At 50.6% G+C, this 16,996-nt stretch overlaps 1 protein-coding gene across 2 annotated transcripts in view; it reads left to right on the top strand.

Moving 5' to 3' along the window:
- The window catches only part of BANP (BTG3 associated nuclear protein), a 99,187-nt gene that overhangs the window by 47,547 nt on the left and 34,644 nt on the right, over positions 1-16,996 (top strand). For both annotated transcript variants that reach the window (XM_071567306.1, XM_071567305.1), the window contains exons 8-11: positions 4,083-4,247; positions 7,810-7,940; positions 10,816-10,878; positions 12,419-12,463. In XM_071567306.1, coding sequence (XP_071423407.1) covers positions 4,083-4,247; positions 7,810-7,940; positions 10,816-10,878; positions 12,419-12,463 — 404 coding nt within the window. The remainder of the gene's footprint in view (positions 1-4,082; positions 4,248-7,809; positions 7,941-10,815; positions 10,879-12,418; positions 12,464-16,996) is intronic.

Consider the following 16,996-nt stretch of genomic DNA (forward strand, 5'->3'; position numbering starts at 1 on the left):
AGAAGAGTCAGAGTTTGGGACAGAGGGTGTCTTGGGAATTTTCAGACCCATATTCCAGGGATTCTGGGGAGTGGGCTGGGTGCAGGTGGGGGGCTCTCAGCTCAGTCTGCAGGAATGTGTGTCCTCAGCCTCCCTGCTGTTCCAGTGGGAATGTACAGATAATAGATCTTGGAGAAGGGATGACAGCACAGAGGTTTGTGCCTTAGTGTGTACATTTATCTTTGTATTTATGCACCACCTGGATCCAGGGGAATTGTGCACTATTAGCAAGACACCCCTGCAAAAACATCTTTGCTGTCCTTAAATTAGTCCTCATTCCCTACATGGTCCAATCCCCGCTCACACCGAGGACCTCAGACTTCCATCTGGAATGTTCCCTCAGCATTCCCGCCCTCATCAGCTCTGTCCTTAGGGGGATTTGTGCATTTCCATCCTCTTTTCATGGCAGATTCCATTTGCTTACTGGAGATAAACAGTTTTGAGGGATCTGTTGTAAAGCAGCTGCAAAATGAGCAGTTCTGAGTTTGGTCATGAAGCTGCCCAAGGTCTGTGGTGCTCTCCAGTCTGGAGCTGAGTTCCTGCTGATAATTTAATTTAGAGGATGATAAAATAATCAGTTTTCTATGGAAATTTATTTGCAGGAACCCTCTTTAATTGGATCTTCCATACCTGGGGCAACAGGGAATCTCATTCCTTTAGCAAGGCATTTCTTTTCTTTAAAAGCTGATAATTGAGAACCTCAAATTTTACAACCATTTCTTACTGTTTGGCTTTTACCTTTCACTGTTTGAAACATTCTGGGCACTGACACTGGTTAGGAAATGCCTCTGTGTGTGCCAGGAGGGTCCCAGTTGTGTTTGGGGCTGTTGGGAAGTGCCCCCTGAGCATTTGGCACACAGGACACGATGGTTGGGAATTCATGGCTGGAAAGGATGATCCAAAGGGCATAAATGGAACAGTGAGGTGCAAACTGGGCTGACTCCTTGGGAGCTGATTTTTCCTGCCCTCCTCCCTCTCTCCAAGTTTCTACAGCTCTGGTTTTGGACACTGTGGATGGGAACAAAGGGATGGACAGGGATTTTCCAGGCACACAAGGGAGGTGAGGCTGGAGGAGCCTCCAGGTTCTGCCATCCCTCCTCCTCCTCCTCCTCACAGGAGCTCAGTGCTGCCCTTCCCTCCTGCATCCCTTGGCCCAAACCTCCACACTCTGGTTTGTGGAGGGGAGAAACTCCCTCCCAGCTGTGGAGATGCTTCAGAGGAGTAAACAATGATGCAGTTCAGATGGTTTCAAGATGGGCAGCCCAAGCCTTTGGTTCTGCTGGAGCAGCCTCAGAGGTGCTTCCTCTCCCTTGGCCCTCCAGTGCTCAGAGCAGCACATTCTGTTGTCATGTGCTCTTGGTTTAATAAAAAGGCCTCCAAATGTATGACCCTGCTGAGGAAAAATGTGTTTGGTGAGCCAAGGCCCCAAAAATTCTCCCCCCTGCCCGAGTGGGAGCAGATCTGAGCCCTGGAGTTTGGGAATAGCCATCATTTCCCTGCCAGTTTAAAGGAATTCTGCTCATCCCTTAAGGTTTGAGGGACAATTGTGACACTCTGTTGTTTTTCCTCTGAGCTTTAAAATCAGGTTGAATTTGAAACTGAGGGAGCAGTGAACCAAACCTGCTTGGATTATGTATTTAATGTAAATACTGCATTATTTTATACATGTGGTGCTGGATTTTCTGGTGGTCCCTAATCCTTCCAAATGTGGCAAAACCAGCAGCAAGTTCTGGGCCTTCCCAGCATAAAGGGAGCTCTGCCAAATCCATGAAAATAAGGATTTACCTTTGAATTTTCTAAGGAAATATGTCTGTGGAAAACAATATCCAACATCCAAACTGCTGACATGGAGGTTGTTTTTTAGGAGCTGGTTTGGAGTGTGGTGTCAGGGTGGGATGGTCCATGTCTGGTTTTGATCTTACAAGTGGCTTTTCTTCCTCCTCAGTTTGTTCTTAATTAGATTTCTTTGCAGTTCTGTGTTCTCTGGGCGTTGCTGCCTCGCTCCTGACCCGCAGGAAAGAGGGAATCTCCTTCTCAGGAACGTTGTTTTCCTGGGATTTGCTTATTTTAGAATTAGTCCTGGTTTTTGGAGCAACCCAACCCTTTCTCTCCTTGTTTTGTACATCAGATGCCCTGAAAGTTTGGGGCTGTGTCCTCCTTTTATCCATCAGTGCTGACCATCCCTGGGTTTGGACAGATCATCCCATGGGCAGGGACACCTCCCACTATCCCAGGTTGCTCCAAGCCCTGTCCAACCTGGCCTGGGACACTCCCAGGGATCCAGGGGCAGCCACAGCTTCTCTGCCCAACCTGTGCCAGGGCCTGCCCACCCTCCCAGGACAGGATTCCTTCCCAATATCCCATCCAAACCTTCTCTTTTAGTCTGGATATTTTCCTGCCTTCCCTCAATAAAGCAATTTCTGGGATGTTTTGTCTCCCAGCTCTGGCTCCTCATTCCAGGAGAGCTGAACAGGAACAACTCACCTGGTGAACTCTTGTCCCAGAGAATTGAGACTGCTTTTGATTTCCCCTTGAATTAAGTGACATCCTGGAATATCCCATGAATTGCCCTGAGATTCCAAACCAGGCAGCTTTTCCCTGGGAGTTTCCTCTGCCTGCACTTGCTCAGCCACTTCTCCAACCAGAGCAGCACAAATGGAAAGGCATTAAAATGTGCTTAGGGATGAAAAATGGGCTTTGTTTCCCCCAGCTGACCACAGAGCACAGGATTGTGTTTTATGTGGGACCCACCAGTGCTTTGGGTGTCCTGACAGCCCAGGCTGGGGGAGTTGTTAAGGCACAACTATTTTTATTGGAGTCCCCTGCAAACGTTTCTGGGGCTGTTTCTCTGGGTGATGAAGTGCAGCAAAGGATCAGGCTGGGAAATGTGGGCTCAGGCTTTGCAGCATGGAATGTGCTTTTCCTTTTGCTGACACCTATGGAAAGGGAACAGCAGCAAATGGTAATTCCAGCCCTTTTTCCTCCTTTTCTTCTCCCACCCCCTTTTTGGAGACACAACAAGGGTTGTAAAGTTCTCTGAGTTCTTGCTGTCCCTTTAAAATGAGAAATCTTAGAGTCTTTAGGGCACTTCTGAGTTAGATTTTTGGTGCCAGTGTTTTTCCTCCTGTGTATTCTCTCCTTTATTTCAAAGGGCTCCCTAAACACATCTACAGAAAACCTCAGAGCATCAAAAACTAAACGTGGTGTAAAAATGATGCCCTCAAAGATCCAGTTGTGCACTTGGACCCTGCAGAGTTCACACCCTGAGGTCTCTGGTTTCATTGGCAATACTGAGGAGCTGTGAGGCTTTGGGTTCCTGCAGACCTGGAATGTTGTGGCTCCAGAGCTCCCATCATTTGTCTGCTGCAGCAGAGGGTGTCCTGCTCTGTGTGTTCTGTACCCAAGAGCCTGAGCAGGCACCTCACAGGGTCAGGATCCCACTGGGGAGGCAGATTGAAAGCCCAGCAAGTGGGGAAGATCATTTGACTTTGCAAGGGGTGGAAAGGAACTGATCCCAAAAGGAAAGTCAGAATTTTAGTGACCCTTCAGGCATTGTCATGGTGAGCAAAAGCTCCTCTTGCAGCTCTGGCTTGTTCAGCTGCTCTTCTGCAGCTGGAGAGTTTGGAGGCACAGTCTGAGAGACTGTTCAATGTTCAGGCAGATCTGCTTGGACTGAGGGGGTTTGACCCTCCTGGAATCATAGAAACCTCAGAGGACCTTAAAGGTCAGCCAGTGCCACCCTCTCAATGGGCAGGGACACCTCCCACTGTCCCAGGGTGCTCCAAGCCCTGTCCAACCTGGCCGTGGACACTCCCAGGGATGGGGCAGCCACAGCTTCTCTGGGCACCTGTGCCAGCCCTGCCCACCCTCCCAGCCAGGAATTCCTTCCCAATCTCCCATCCAACCCTGCCCTCTGGCACTTTAAAACCATTCCCTTGTCCTGTGGGCAGCTCTGGAGTGTCCCTTTGCTCCCCCTGAGGGTGGGGCTGGGGGTGCCATGCTGTGTTTGGTGCTGATTTGGGCCCTGTTCCCTGTGGTTCCAGGCCACCTGTTCTACAAGTTTGGCATCACCGAGTCCGACTGGTACCGCATCAAGCAGAGCATCGACTCCAAGTGCAGGACAGCCTGGAGGAGGAAGCAGAGGGGGCAGAGCCTGGCTGTGAAGAGCTTCTCCAGAAGAACACCCTCCTCCTCCTACAGTGGCTCAGGTAACAAACCAACCCCCTCCCAAAGCCAACCAAACCCCAAGAGAAAGGAACACTCACAGTGCAATTTGTTCTGCATTATCCCTGAATGGGAATTGGAGTGTTTGGCTCCACTGAGGTGCTGAAAACATGGAATCAAAGAATGATGGGATGGGTTGGGTTGGAAGGACCTTAAAGACCATCTCATTCCATGGGCAGGGACACCTCCCACTGTCCCAGGTTGCTCCAAGCCCTGTCCAACCTGGCCTTGGGCACTCCCAGGGATGGGGCAGCCACAGCTTCTCTGGGCAACCTGTGCCAGGGCCTGCCCACCCTCCCAGGGCAGGATTCCATCCCAATATATCCCACCCATCCCTGCCCTCTTCCAGTCCATCCACTTGTATTAACTACAAAGCCTCAGCTCCTGCATCTTTGTGCTCCCTCTCCTGTGGTTTCTTTTCCCCATGCTCAGTTCTTTGAGCAGAGAACCAAAATGTTCCTGCCACTCTTGCTCCTCAGGGAGTGAATCCTTCCCCCCAGGCAGTGCTAAAGGTTGTTTCTGAAGGAGTTCCTGCATTTCCATGGAGCTGTGGAGGCAGGAATGATCCCACCAGCTGCAGCCCCTGAGCTGGGAGTGCTCTCAGAGGCCATTCCTGCCTCCTGCTCTTAATGCAAAGCAGCATTAGGGGACATTTGTACTCCTGTATTAAATCCAGGGCTCTGGAAGGGAGCCCAAGGAAAAGGAAGGAAGTTTATTTGCCTGCATAAAATTTTTGGTTGCATGTTAACACTAACCACTGTATCTCATGCAAGGAATGCCAAAATCTGCTTTCAATGGAAAGTTTTATGTGCTGGAACAGGGAATCACTTCCAAAATCCTCAAATTAAAACAACTAATCAACCTAATGATAACCATAAGCCTTCTCTGTTGATGGGATCTTTATTCTCAGTCTCTCAGCAATCAGTGTTTTAGAGTAAGTGGCTGTGAGGGGCCTGTGCTCATTACCCTGCACCCCTTGACTGGTGTTGAGATTTATTACTAAATCTATTATTTAATCTCCTGCTTTGGAGAGACCTGTGTAGGGAAGGCAAACACAGGCTCAGGCTCAGGGAGTTCCTGCCTTCAGAAGGCCACGAGATAATAAATTTTGGTGGGTTTTTTTTTTTGTTGTAGTTGAGCTGAAAACTCATTTTTTCTCTTAATTCCACTCAATTAATTTGTGAGTAAAAAGTTCCATGAGCCAGACTGGACAGGGCTTGGAGCAACCTGGGCCAGTGGAAGGTGTCCCTGCCCATGGAATGAGATGGTCCTTAATGTCCCTTCCCACCCAACCCACTCTGGATTCCATGAATATCCTTTCCTTTCAGTGCCCATGGCAAAGCCACTGCCAATGGAACATCCAAGTTGGAACAAACCCCTTTTTATTTGGCTGAGGGGCAGGTTTGTTCTGATTTGGCCACCTGGGATTTGTTATTCCCACCTAGAACTGTGTCCAGCAAATCCCAGTGGGCAGCAGGACAGGAATTGGGGAACTGCACACCAAGAACAAAACCAGTTTGAGGAGTTCAGACCCTGCAGTTCAGACCTGAGCCATGGAAGGGGTGTGTGTGTGTGTCCAGCAGGGATTTGGGCTGTGTCCTGCAGCAGTGCCATGCCTGGAATTCTGCATTTCCCCTCCTCAGCACAGCTGGAGCTGCTGTGGGAATTGTTCAACAACTCAACTTTTCAACCAAAGAAGTAAAACTGAACTTGGTGGTTTGGAGTTTGCAGTTCCCACGTTTCGACTGAAACCTCAAAATCGTCTCCTTGCACAAACATTTGGAGACAGGAGGGAAAAATAACCCCCAAGGGGCTGATTTTATTGAAGAACTTCTTCGTTAAAATGTTTGAGGGGAGAAAGCTCCTTGTTGCAAAACTGACAGAGTGTTTGCAGCACAAACCTTGCAGGATTAAAGAGAGGGATTAAAATTTTATGGAATTTGGCTGCAAATAGACCAGCACCGTTTGGAAGTCGAGATGTGGAATGTGGAGCAGGATCATGGAATGGTTGGGGTGGGAAAGGACCTTAAGGATCATCCAGTTCCACCCTCTGCCATGGGCAGGGACACCTTCCAAGGTATCCCAGGATGTCCCAGATGGAAAGAAAAGGGGAAGAGGACTTGGATGGTGCTGACTCTTGGTGTGGTTGAAGGTTTTCCAGGCAAAGTGTCCCTGGACTTGCCCCACATGCTGCTGAAGTGTCACTGATCCATAGGCCCAGTTCCTCCCAGTTGTTCCCAGTTCCTCCCAGTTGTTCCCAGTTCCTCCCAGTTCTTCCCATTTCCTCCCAGTTGTTCCCAGTTCCTCCCAGTTGTTCCCAGTTCCTCCCAGTTCTTCCCAGTTCTTCCTAGTTGTTCCCATTTCCTCCCAGTTCTTCCCAGTTCCTCCCAGTTGTTCCCAGTTCCTCCCAGTTCTTCCTAGTTGTTCCCAGTTCCTCCCAGTTCTTCCCAGTTCCTCCCAGTTGTTCCCAGTTCCTCCCAGTTCTTCCTAGTTGTTCCCAGTTCCTCCCAGTTCTTCCCAGTTCCTCCCAGTTGTTCCCAGTTCCTCCCAGTACTTCCCAGTTCCTCCCAGTTCTTCCCAGTTCTTCCTAGTTGTTCCCAGTTCTTCCCAGTTCCTCCCAGTTGTTCCCAGTTCCTCCCAGTTTCTCCTAATTCCTCCCAGTTCTTCCCAGTTCCTCCCAGTTTCTCCTAATTCCACCCAGTTCCTCCCGGTTCCTCCCTGATTCCTGCAGGGATTCCCCTGCATTTCACTTGCCCCTTTCAGCACAGAGTCATTGTCAGGACAAGTTCTTTGGCATCACTGACACCAAATGCATTCAAAAAAATGACTAAAATCAAAGTATTCGAGTTCTTATGCTAAAAAATATTAATCATTTTCTTTCTCTTTACTTGCCTTTTGCCTCTGATATTGAGAATCCTCCTTTCCCTGCAGGTGGGAACCCTCAGACGGGGTCTCTGATGTGTCTCCTGTAGGTTGTTCCCCTCTGGAAATCCTCTGGTTGATGTTGTCACTGTCACCTGAAGATTTTTTGTGGTTAAAATCCCCTTTTTAGGGACATTTCCACTTTGCAGTGTGAATTAGTGTTTGAATTCAGGCAAATCAGGAAATCAGCCTGGCCCTTTGGGGCTCAGAAATGCCAACTCCACATTCCTGTGTAAGAGAGACAATTCCAGAGGGCAAATCTCGAGGAACAGTGGAGATATTTCCTTTATTTTCAGGGTAATTCCACTTTACAGGATGCACAGGATGAGTTTTGGGTCTTTTTGTGCTGCTGGGGGGCAGAAATGACTCTCTGGTGCACAAAGGAAGTCGTGGCTTTGCTCTGATGTGACTTTCAGAGTTGCAGAATCTTTATTTGAAGTTCAAAAGGTTGTTTTTTTTTTTTAAATTTACTTTCAGAGTCAAACCAGCCTTTGGAATTCCTGTGGAGTTTGTACAATGAACACACACAAGGATATGGATGTAAAGGGTGGTTGGTTTTATTTCCTGAGGGTTTGGGGGTGGGATATGCCCAATAATAAAGGGATTTTTGTCTCTCTCTTGCAGAGGGTTCCCAGAGCTCTGTGCCAGCCCCCAATGAGCTGCAGCAGAACCAGCCCCAGGCCCTGCACTACGCCCTGGCCAATGCCCAGCAGGTCCAGATCCACCAGATAGGAGAAGATGGAGAAGTCCAAGTAGTATGTCCTCAGCTTTTTCCAAACCCCTCCATTCCCACCCTCTCATTCCTTGCAAACTTTGCTTCACTTGGAATTTAGTGCTTGATTTTCAAACAGGGACTTGCCATCACTGAAGGTTTTCAGTAAATAAACTTTTGGAGGTTTATGGAAGAAAACAAAACAAACAAACAAAAAAATCAGTCATTTGGCAAAACTCCTCCTGCACGTAATTATTGCAGAGAGATGAAATTGTCTGTTCTCCTGCACCTGCCAGAGCACCAGCAGCCCTGCAAAGGGCAGGAGTTCCACCCAGAGGTGCTTTTAGCCCTGAATGACACAACCAAAGTGCATTTATTTACTGGTTCTGCTTTAAAACTGCCTTCTCAGCTGTTCTGGGCCATCTGTTGGCTGAGTCCTGTGCATGTGTGTTCATTTAGCTGCATGTATAGAAGGCAGAGTTATAAATATTGACATTTTTTGAGCCTGAGACTCAGGCTGGGCTTGTTTCTATACGTGGATTTTGTGTCCTCTGGAAAAAAAAACCCACCTCCCTTTCAGCTCCCCTGGCCCAAGGGGTCAGTTTAAATTACAGTTCAAGTGGTTTAAATTCAAATTATTTTTGCAAAGTGTCCTCAGTGAACCAGTGCTCTTTCTGCAGCAGCTGAAGCTCCATTTCCACTTCAGTTTTGCCAGAACTTCCCACTATTATCCTGGGAATTTCCTTCTCTCTTGTTTTCCCTGTGGATTTTAAATAGTTGTATCTTCTTAAGTGCTTGATGGGTCTGTGTGTGAGATTCAATTGGTGACTGTGGCTCAAGTCCTGACAGACCAGGGAGAAAGGAAAATCTCATGGATGTAACACACAGAATGGGTACAGTCAGAGATGTGGGTGGGGAAAATCTGCCTCATTAAAAGCTCTGGACTCATTAATGAGCCTTTAAATTGCTTGTGGGATCCAGGAAAAATCCACTGTTGCCCAAACCACCTTCTGAATATCATGATTTAGACACAGAGAGGCTGAAACAGGAGAACAAGCTTTGTTTGTTCAGCTCTGGGCAATCAGATCCAGAGGTGAGTCAGGTCATTAATGATGCAGAAATTTATAATAAATATATGATAAAAAATCAGTGCTGGAGAAGGACTGTCCTTGAGGGGCAGTTCTGTGTCTGCCAGACATGAGGGAGCAGTTTTTTTGGTCATAAAAAGGTGAATAAAGCCCCTTTCTGCCCCTCCCTCCAGCCAGAAAAGATCCCTTCTATTTAAACCCCCTCCAAATGAATCTCCTTCCTGGGAGCCCCAAGAGCTTCTTGCTGAGGAGGGGGCAGTGATTTTAATCTGCTCTAATTCTCTCTCCAGCCCCCACTGTCAGGGGGAGCCTCCCAGTGTGTTTTCTCCCCCTGTAAATAGATGGTTTCCTTCCAAAGGAAATGAAAGGGTTGGAAATAGAGGGGTCTGTGTGTCTTTGAAAATCACATGCAATTGTTCTTGGGTTAGAAAATAAGAAGAGCCTTTGAGAGAATTCCAAATGATTATCTTTAATCTCAGGCAGGCATATTAAAATGAACACAAAGCCTTGGGAGCCCTCAGGGAGGTTATTTAGAATCCAATCTCAGGTAAATCACAGGAGCACAGGCAGGATGCACAAGGAATTCCAGCTCTTCTCCTCCCAGTTTGGATCAGGGGATGGGCTTGTGCCAGTCTGGAGTGGTGGCTCTGGGCACCAGTGCAGGGGATTAATGTGGGTGACACTGTTGGGGCAGAGCTGTGTCCAAAATTGGTGACTGTTCCCCAATCCCAGCAGTGTGGGGGTCCCTGGGGCAGGAACTGTGTCCAAAATTGGTGACTGTTCCCCAATCCCAGCAGTGTGAGGGTCCCTGGGGCAATAACTGTGTCCAAAATTGGTGACTGTTCCCCAATCCCAGCAGTGTGAGGGTCCCTGGGGCACCAACTGTGCCCAAAATTGGTGACTGTTCCCCAATCCCAGCAGTGTGGGGGTCCCTGGGGCAATAACTGTGTCCAAAATTGGTGACTGTTCCCAAATCCCAGCAGTGTGGGGGTCCCTGGGGCACCAACTGTGCCCAAAATTGGTGACTGGTCCCCAATCCCAGCAGTGTGAGAGTCCTTGGGGCAGGAACTGTGCCCTAATGAGTGACCTTTCCCCAATCCCAGCAGTGTGAGGGTCCTTGGGGCACCAACTGTGCCCAAAATTGATGAATTTTCCCAAATCCCAGCAATGTGAGAGTCCCTGATGACTGTCTGTTCCCAAATCCCAGCAGTGTGGGGGTCCTTGGGGCAGGAACTGTGCCCAGAATTGGTGACTGGTCCCCAATCCCAGCAGTGTGAGGGTCCCTGGGGCAGGAGCTGTGCCCCAAATTCATGACTGTTCCCCAATCCCCTCGGTGTGGGAGTCCCTGGTGACTTGACTGTTCCCCAGTGCCAGCAGTGTGGGGGTCCCTGGCATGGTGTGTGTGCCCCAGCACTGTGGCTGTGCCAGCCCTGGCCAATCCTCACCCCAGGATGTGCCTCCTGCTCTGTCCCTGTGGGGTCTCTGAGCTGAGTTCTGTCCCAGCCCCAGGTGAGCCCCAGCCTGGTGTGACAGTGACAGACACAGCCACTTGGGACAGAGAAACCCAGGGCAGGGATGGCCTTCCTTGCTGGGCCTTTTTCTGTGAAATCAAACCATCCTTTGCTCCCAGTCTCTCTGCTTGCACTTCACATAGAAGGAGGGGGAAATACTGTTACACTTCGTTTTTAAAGCTATTTTTAATGGTTTCCATTGAACAAACCCTTTGCTTCTGCACCTCAAGCTGTTCTGCTCCGAGGCAGGAGCTGCTTCCCGAGTCCCTGATTTCCCTCTGATGCTCCTTGGTGTTTTCTCTTGTTGTGGATCCCACAGGGCCATCTCCACATAGCCCAGGTGCCCCAGGGGGAGCAGGTGCAGATCACCCAGGACAGCGAGGTGAGCCAGGGGTGGGGGCACAGCTGGGGCACAGCTGGGGGGCCCTGAGCCCAGCCCTGCCCCTCTGAGATCCCAGGGTGTGCTGCAACCAGGGTGGGATGTGCTGGAGGGTGGGAAATACAACCTGCTCTTTGTGTCTCTGGGGTTTTGGGGGGTTCCTTTTGCATGTTTGGGGATTTTGGGGGGGTTTATTCTCCTTATCCAGCCCTGGGTGTGTTCCATTAATGGGTGTTGTGTAAAGCTGATGGTCTTTGGAATTGTAACACTCACAGTTTAGCTGCTTGTCCTGCCATCAAAATGCAATTATTTTATTCAGGTTTGGGAACTGAATGTGTCCAGAATATTCAGGGTCTTGAAATGTGGGAGCTGCTGAACAGGAGCTGGAGGAAATTCCAGCCACCACCTCCTGAAGAGAGTTCACAGAATGAACTCACCCTCATTACTGCCCAGCTAATTGGGCACTGCAGGATTTGCACCCCTTTATTTTTGCCACTAAAACAGCTCAGGGGAATGAAAATGGATGAATTCAGTCCTGAACCCTCCAGGTCTGGCTGAGGTGAAGCAGCTCCCAAAGCCAGGAGGGTTCCCCAATGTGGGACTGCAATTCTGGGTTATTGAGGAGCATCCAGATGCTCCCAGTGGCTGTCACAGCTCTGTGTTCTCTGCTGAGATGAAGAAGAGACAGAAAAATAAGATTAAAGAGCAGTGCAGGTGAGAGTTTGAGTCTGTGCCATTTCCCTGCAGAGGTTTCTCCCTGACTGGTAAGAATATCTGAGTGTGGGTTATTTTAATTCACTTCCAAAGCACCCAAATCACATCCCATAAAGCCACAATGCTGATAACACAGGCAGCTCCTGTGCCATGAATATTATCCTAAATAGTCCATAAATGTTGGAGGCAGAGGCTTCTGCTTGGAGGAGTTGTCTGGGGAGAAACAAAAGGGATTAAAATGCTGTGGCTGTGAAGGAATGCAGAGTGTGCTGCAGAGGAACAAAAATTTGGGGGGAAAAAGCCCCTGAGGAGGCTCTGCCTGAGCAGATCTCGTGGTCAGGGACCCCCACCCAGGGCTGGGCACCCCCTGCCTGGCACCTCTCAGGGCTCTGTTTGAAACCAGCTGGGGGTTGGTTTGTCCCAAGGAACAGAAACTGCCCCAAACTTGCAAATCAAAGCACTGGGAAGTTTTTTTCCTCCAAGAAATGTGCAATTTCCCTGTTTGGGAAGTTGCTTTTCCTTATTCCAGGTGTGCCTTTGGAGAGGCATCAGGAATAAAAGCTTCATTAGCTAAAGATTTCCAGCTCAGACTTCCAGTTTCCTTTCAAATGCTTCCCATTGTTGAGACTTCTTGTTGTGACAGTTGTAATTCCTGCAGCAGGATTGTTGGGATTTTGATAAGATAAAACCCAATTAGTGAATAACTCCATGGATATAAAAGTGTTAAATTGCTAATTCTGCTTTGGGAAAGGCTTGACTTAAATTTGCAGAAATAATACAGAGAAATTCCCACTTTGTGTTTATTGTCACTGCTCTTGTTTTCTTCCAGGGAAACCTGCAGATCCACCAAGTCCATGTGGGGCAGGATGGACAGGTAGGAAGAGCCCTGAGCTGGGGCAGCTTCTCCTTTGGGCTTTAATGCTGCACTTGGAATTACCCCAGTTGGAATTATCCCCAGTTGGAATTACCCCCCAGTTGGAATTATCCCAGTTGGAATTACCCCCAGTTGGAATTTCCCCCAGTTGGAATTTCCCCCAGTTGGAATTACCCCCAGTTGGAATTACCCCCCAGTTGGAATTACCCCCAGTTGGAATTATCCCCCAGTTGGAATTACCCCAGTTGGAATTATCCCCCCAGTTGGAATTATCCCCCAGTTGGAATTACCCCCAGTTGGAATTATCCCCCCAGTTGGAATTATCCCCCAGTTGGAAATACCCCCAGTTGGAATTATCCCCCCAGTTGGAATTACCCCCAGTTGGAATTACCCCCAGTTGGAATTATCCCCCCAGTTGGAATTACCCCCAGTTGGAATTACCCCCCCAGTTGGAATTACCCCCCCAGTTGGAATTACCCCAGTTGGAATTACCCCAGTTGGAATTACCCCCCAGTTGGAATTACCCCCAGTTGGAATTACCCCCCAGTTGGAATTATCCCAGTTGGAATTATCCCCAGTTGGAATTACCCCCAGCTGGAATTTCCCCCAGTTGGAATTTCCCCCAGTTGGAATTACCCCAGTTGGAATTACCCCAGTTGGAATTACCCTCAGTTAGAATTAACCCTCAGTTGGAATTATCCCTCAGTTGGAATTATCCCCAGTTGGAATTACCCCCAGTTGGAATTACCCCAGTTGAAATTACCCCCAGTTGGAATTTCCCCCAGTTGGAATTACCCCCAGTTGGAATTACCCCAGTTGGAATTACCCCCAGCTGGAATTGTGGCTGCTGGAAAGAGGAGACTGCAACAAATGACCTGCCAAAGGGTGACATGACCATGAGATGCTTTAAAGACCAGAGCTCTTTATCTCATCATTCCTGCAGGATATTCCATGGCTGAGCTTTGCCCCCTTTGCCTGTAGGGGCTGGAGGGGGCCTGGTTGGTGTGTCCTGTCCTTGTCCCTTCTCCACAGATGTGGGCTCAGCTCCCAGTGTGTAGAGCTGGTTTTTGAGCAGTTCTGGTTTCCATTCCATGCCTGTCTTGGCAGAGACAGACCCTTCTTGCTGAGAAAATGGCACATGATGGAGGGAAAGCAGCTTTTCCTTGGAGTGCTGAGCCACCAAAGGGCTCAATGAGCAGAATTCCTGGGGCAGGTGGAGCCAGAATTGCTGCAGTTTGACCTCAAATACTCTGCTGAAGTTTGGGCTCTGCTGAGGGACCCACAGCAGCAAATCTGTGGGAGATGCTCTCAGGTCCCACCTGCTGGAGAAACTCTCAGGTCTCACCTGCTGGAGAAACTCTCAGGTCTCACCTGCTGAGGAGCTCTCAGATCTCACCTGCTGGAGGGGCTCTCAAGTCTCACCTGCTGGAGGGGCTCTCAGGTCTCACCTGTGGGAGATGCTGTCAGGTCTCACCTGCTGGAGGGGCTCTCAGGTCCCACATGCTGAGGAGCTCTCAGGTCTCACCTGTGGGAGATGCTCTGAGGTCCCACCTGCTGGAGCAGCTCTCAAGTCTGACCTGCTGAGGAGCTCTCAGGTCTCACCTGCTGAGGAGCTCTCAGATCTCACCTGCTGGAGGGGCTCTCAGGTCCCACCTGCTGGAGCAGCTCTCAGGTCCCACCTGCTGAGGAGCTCTCAAGTCTCACCTGCTGGAGGGGCTCTCAGATCCCACCTGCTGGAGCAGCTCTCAGGTCCCACCTGCTCGAGGGGCTCTCAGGTCCCACCTGCTGAGGAGCTCTCAGGTCTCACCTGCTGGAGCACCTCTCAGGTCCCACCTGCTGGAGGGGCTCTCAGGGGTGCTCTGGGTGCTGCTGAATGTGAGTTGTGAGAGCTCAGAGCTGCCCTGGGCACTGTGGCATCAGGGCCTGCAGCTCTGCCCACCTCCAGGGGTTTTAAACAAGCAAAATAACCCACTTTGAGGTCTTCTTCACTCAGGGTTTCACCAGCAGTACTTTTGCAGAAGTGAGAATTGGGAGGTTTTTGTGTGTCAGAGATTTTGGTTTAGCACTTGTTGGGTTTTTTCTTCCTTGGTGAATTGTTGCTGTCCAAATTACACCTGCAAGACAAATACTGGGTGGGTGTGGCATGTAGAATAAGTTGAATTTATTTTGATTTCTTTGTTTTAATTTAAAACCTGATAGCTTTTTTTTGAAATACCCATTCATGTGTCCATTTGTGTGTCTGGGCACATATCTGGGGATGTGTGAGGGAAGAAAATCAGGATTAATGGCCTTTTTTTTGTTGAAATCAACCTCCTGGAGGAGCAAATAGAGCTGAGTTGGGGCTGGGGATTGGGATGGGGACAGGGATGGGGCTGAGTTGGGGCTGGGATGGGGACAGGGATGGGGCTGAGTTGGGGTTGGGATGGGGACAGGGATGGGGCTGAGTTGGGGTTGGGATGGGGACAGGGATGGGGCTGAGTTGAGGCTGGGATGGGGACAGGGATGGGGCTGAGTTGGGGTTGGGCTGGGGACAGGGATGGGGCTGAGTTGGGGTTGGGCTGGGGACAGGGATGGGGCTGAGTTGGGGCTGAGTTGGGGTTGGGATGGGGACAGGGATGGGGCTGGGATGGGGACAGGGATGGGGCTGAGTTGGGGTTGGGCTGGGGTCAGGGATGGGGCTGAGTTGGGGCTGAGTTGGGGTTGGGATGGGGACAGGGATGGGGCTGGGATGGGGACAGGGATGGGGCTGAGTTGGGGTTGGGCTGGGGACAGGGATGGGGCTGAGTTGGGGCTGGGATGGGGCTGAGTTGGGGTTGGGATGGGGACAGGGATGGGGCTGGGATGGGGCTGGGATGGGGCTGAGTTGGGGCTGGGATGGGGACTGGGGCTGAGTTGGGGCTGGGCTGGGGACATGAACGAGCCTGAGTTGGGGCTGGAGCCGAGTTGGGGTCAGGTCTGGTTTAATCCTCACCCACCAGCTCAGGAGGAGAAACCACCTCCCCACCTCTGGCTGAAACATCTGGCCTGGGCTCTGCTGCAGCCCAGGGAAGGGCAGGAATTCTGGCAGGGGGAGAGAATAGGGAGAAACAATTCCAAAAGGTCACAGGGAAATCAAACCTGTTCTGGTGATCCATGTAAAATGCAGTGAACCTGCTCTGGCACTGCCATGGATCAAACTGGCATCCAAATGGTTCAAACTGGCATGGAAACAGGTTGGTTTGTTGTGGAAATCAGAGCCCACAATCCCTGAGGGTGGAAAAGCCCTCCCAGCCCCTGGAGCCCACCCTGTGCCCAATGCCCACCTTGGCAAAGCCCTCCCAGCCCCTGGAGCCCACCCTGTGCCCAATGCCCACCTTGGCAAAGCCCTCCCAGCCCATGGAGCCCACCCTGTGCCCAATGCCCACCTTGGCACAGCCCTGCCAGCCCATGGAGCCCTCCCTGTGCCCAATGCCCACCTTGGCAAAGCCCTCCCAGCCCCTGGAGCCCACCCTGTGCCTGATGCTCACCTTGGAAAAGCTCTGCCAGCCCCTGGAGCCCACCCTGTGCCCAATGCCCACCTTGGCAAAGCCCTCCCAGCCCATGGAGCCCTCCCTGTGCCTGATGCTCACCTTGGAAAAGCTCTGCCAGCCCATGGAGCCCTCCCTGTGCCCAATGCCCACCTTGGCACAGCCCTCCCAGCCCATGGAGCCCACCCTGTGCCCGATGTCCACCTTGGCACAGCCCTCCCAGCCCCTGGAGCCCACCCTGTGCCCAATGCCCACCTTGGCACAGCCCTCCCAGCCCATGGAGCCCACCCTGTGCCCGATGTCCACCTTGGCACAGCCCTCCCAGCCCCTGGAGCCCTCCCTGTGCTCAATGTCCATCTTGGCAAAGCCCTCCCAGCCCCTGGAGCCCACCCTGTGCCCGATGCCCACCTTGGCACAGTCCTCCCAGCCCCTGGAGCCCACCCTGTGCCCAATGCCCACCTTGTGCCCACCAGCCCAGGGCACTGAGTGCCACATTCAGCCATTACTTGGGCACCTCCAGGTCTGGGCACTCCAAACCTCCCTGGGCAGCCCCTTCCAGTTGTCCCCAGCCCTGTGGCAGAGCCTGACCCAGCCCTGGCAGCTTCCCTGTGCCCCCGCCGGGCACTGCTGGGCATTCACAGCTCCTGGGGGAGGGCACTGCCTTTTCAGAGGTGACATTTAAGTTATAATTTCAACTTCCACAAAACTATTGTTGCCATTCCATCTGAACTTGGCCACTCCTCTGTTTTGTTTGTGCCTTTTCCAACTGTCATTTCAGTGGGGAAAAAAACCAACCCGATTTATTTTCTGAATATGCTTTTTAATTGCCTTTGGAATAGACCCTGTGGTTTCTCTCAGCATTAACAACTTCAATAATAATAATGTGTTATCCAAGACTGAGAACAGCCCCATCTTTTGCAGTTTGTAGTTTCCATACAATGCATTTAATTTAAAAAAAATCAAGCTTTAAATAGACTAAAATTCTGTTATTCAGCTCGTTGAGACAATAATTAACCCAGTGCAGGGA

The sequence above is a fragment of the Pithys albifrons genome, chromosome 12 (assembly GCF_047495875.1).
Source record: "Pithys albifrons albifrons isolate INPA30051 chromosome 12, PitAlb_v1, whole genome shotgun sequence".
Lineage (NCBI taxonomy): Eukaryota > Metazoa > Chordata > Aves > Passeriformes > Thamnophilidae > Pithys > Pithys albifrons.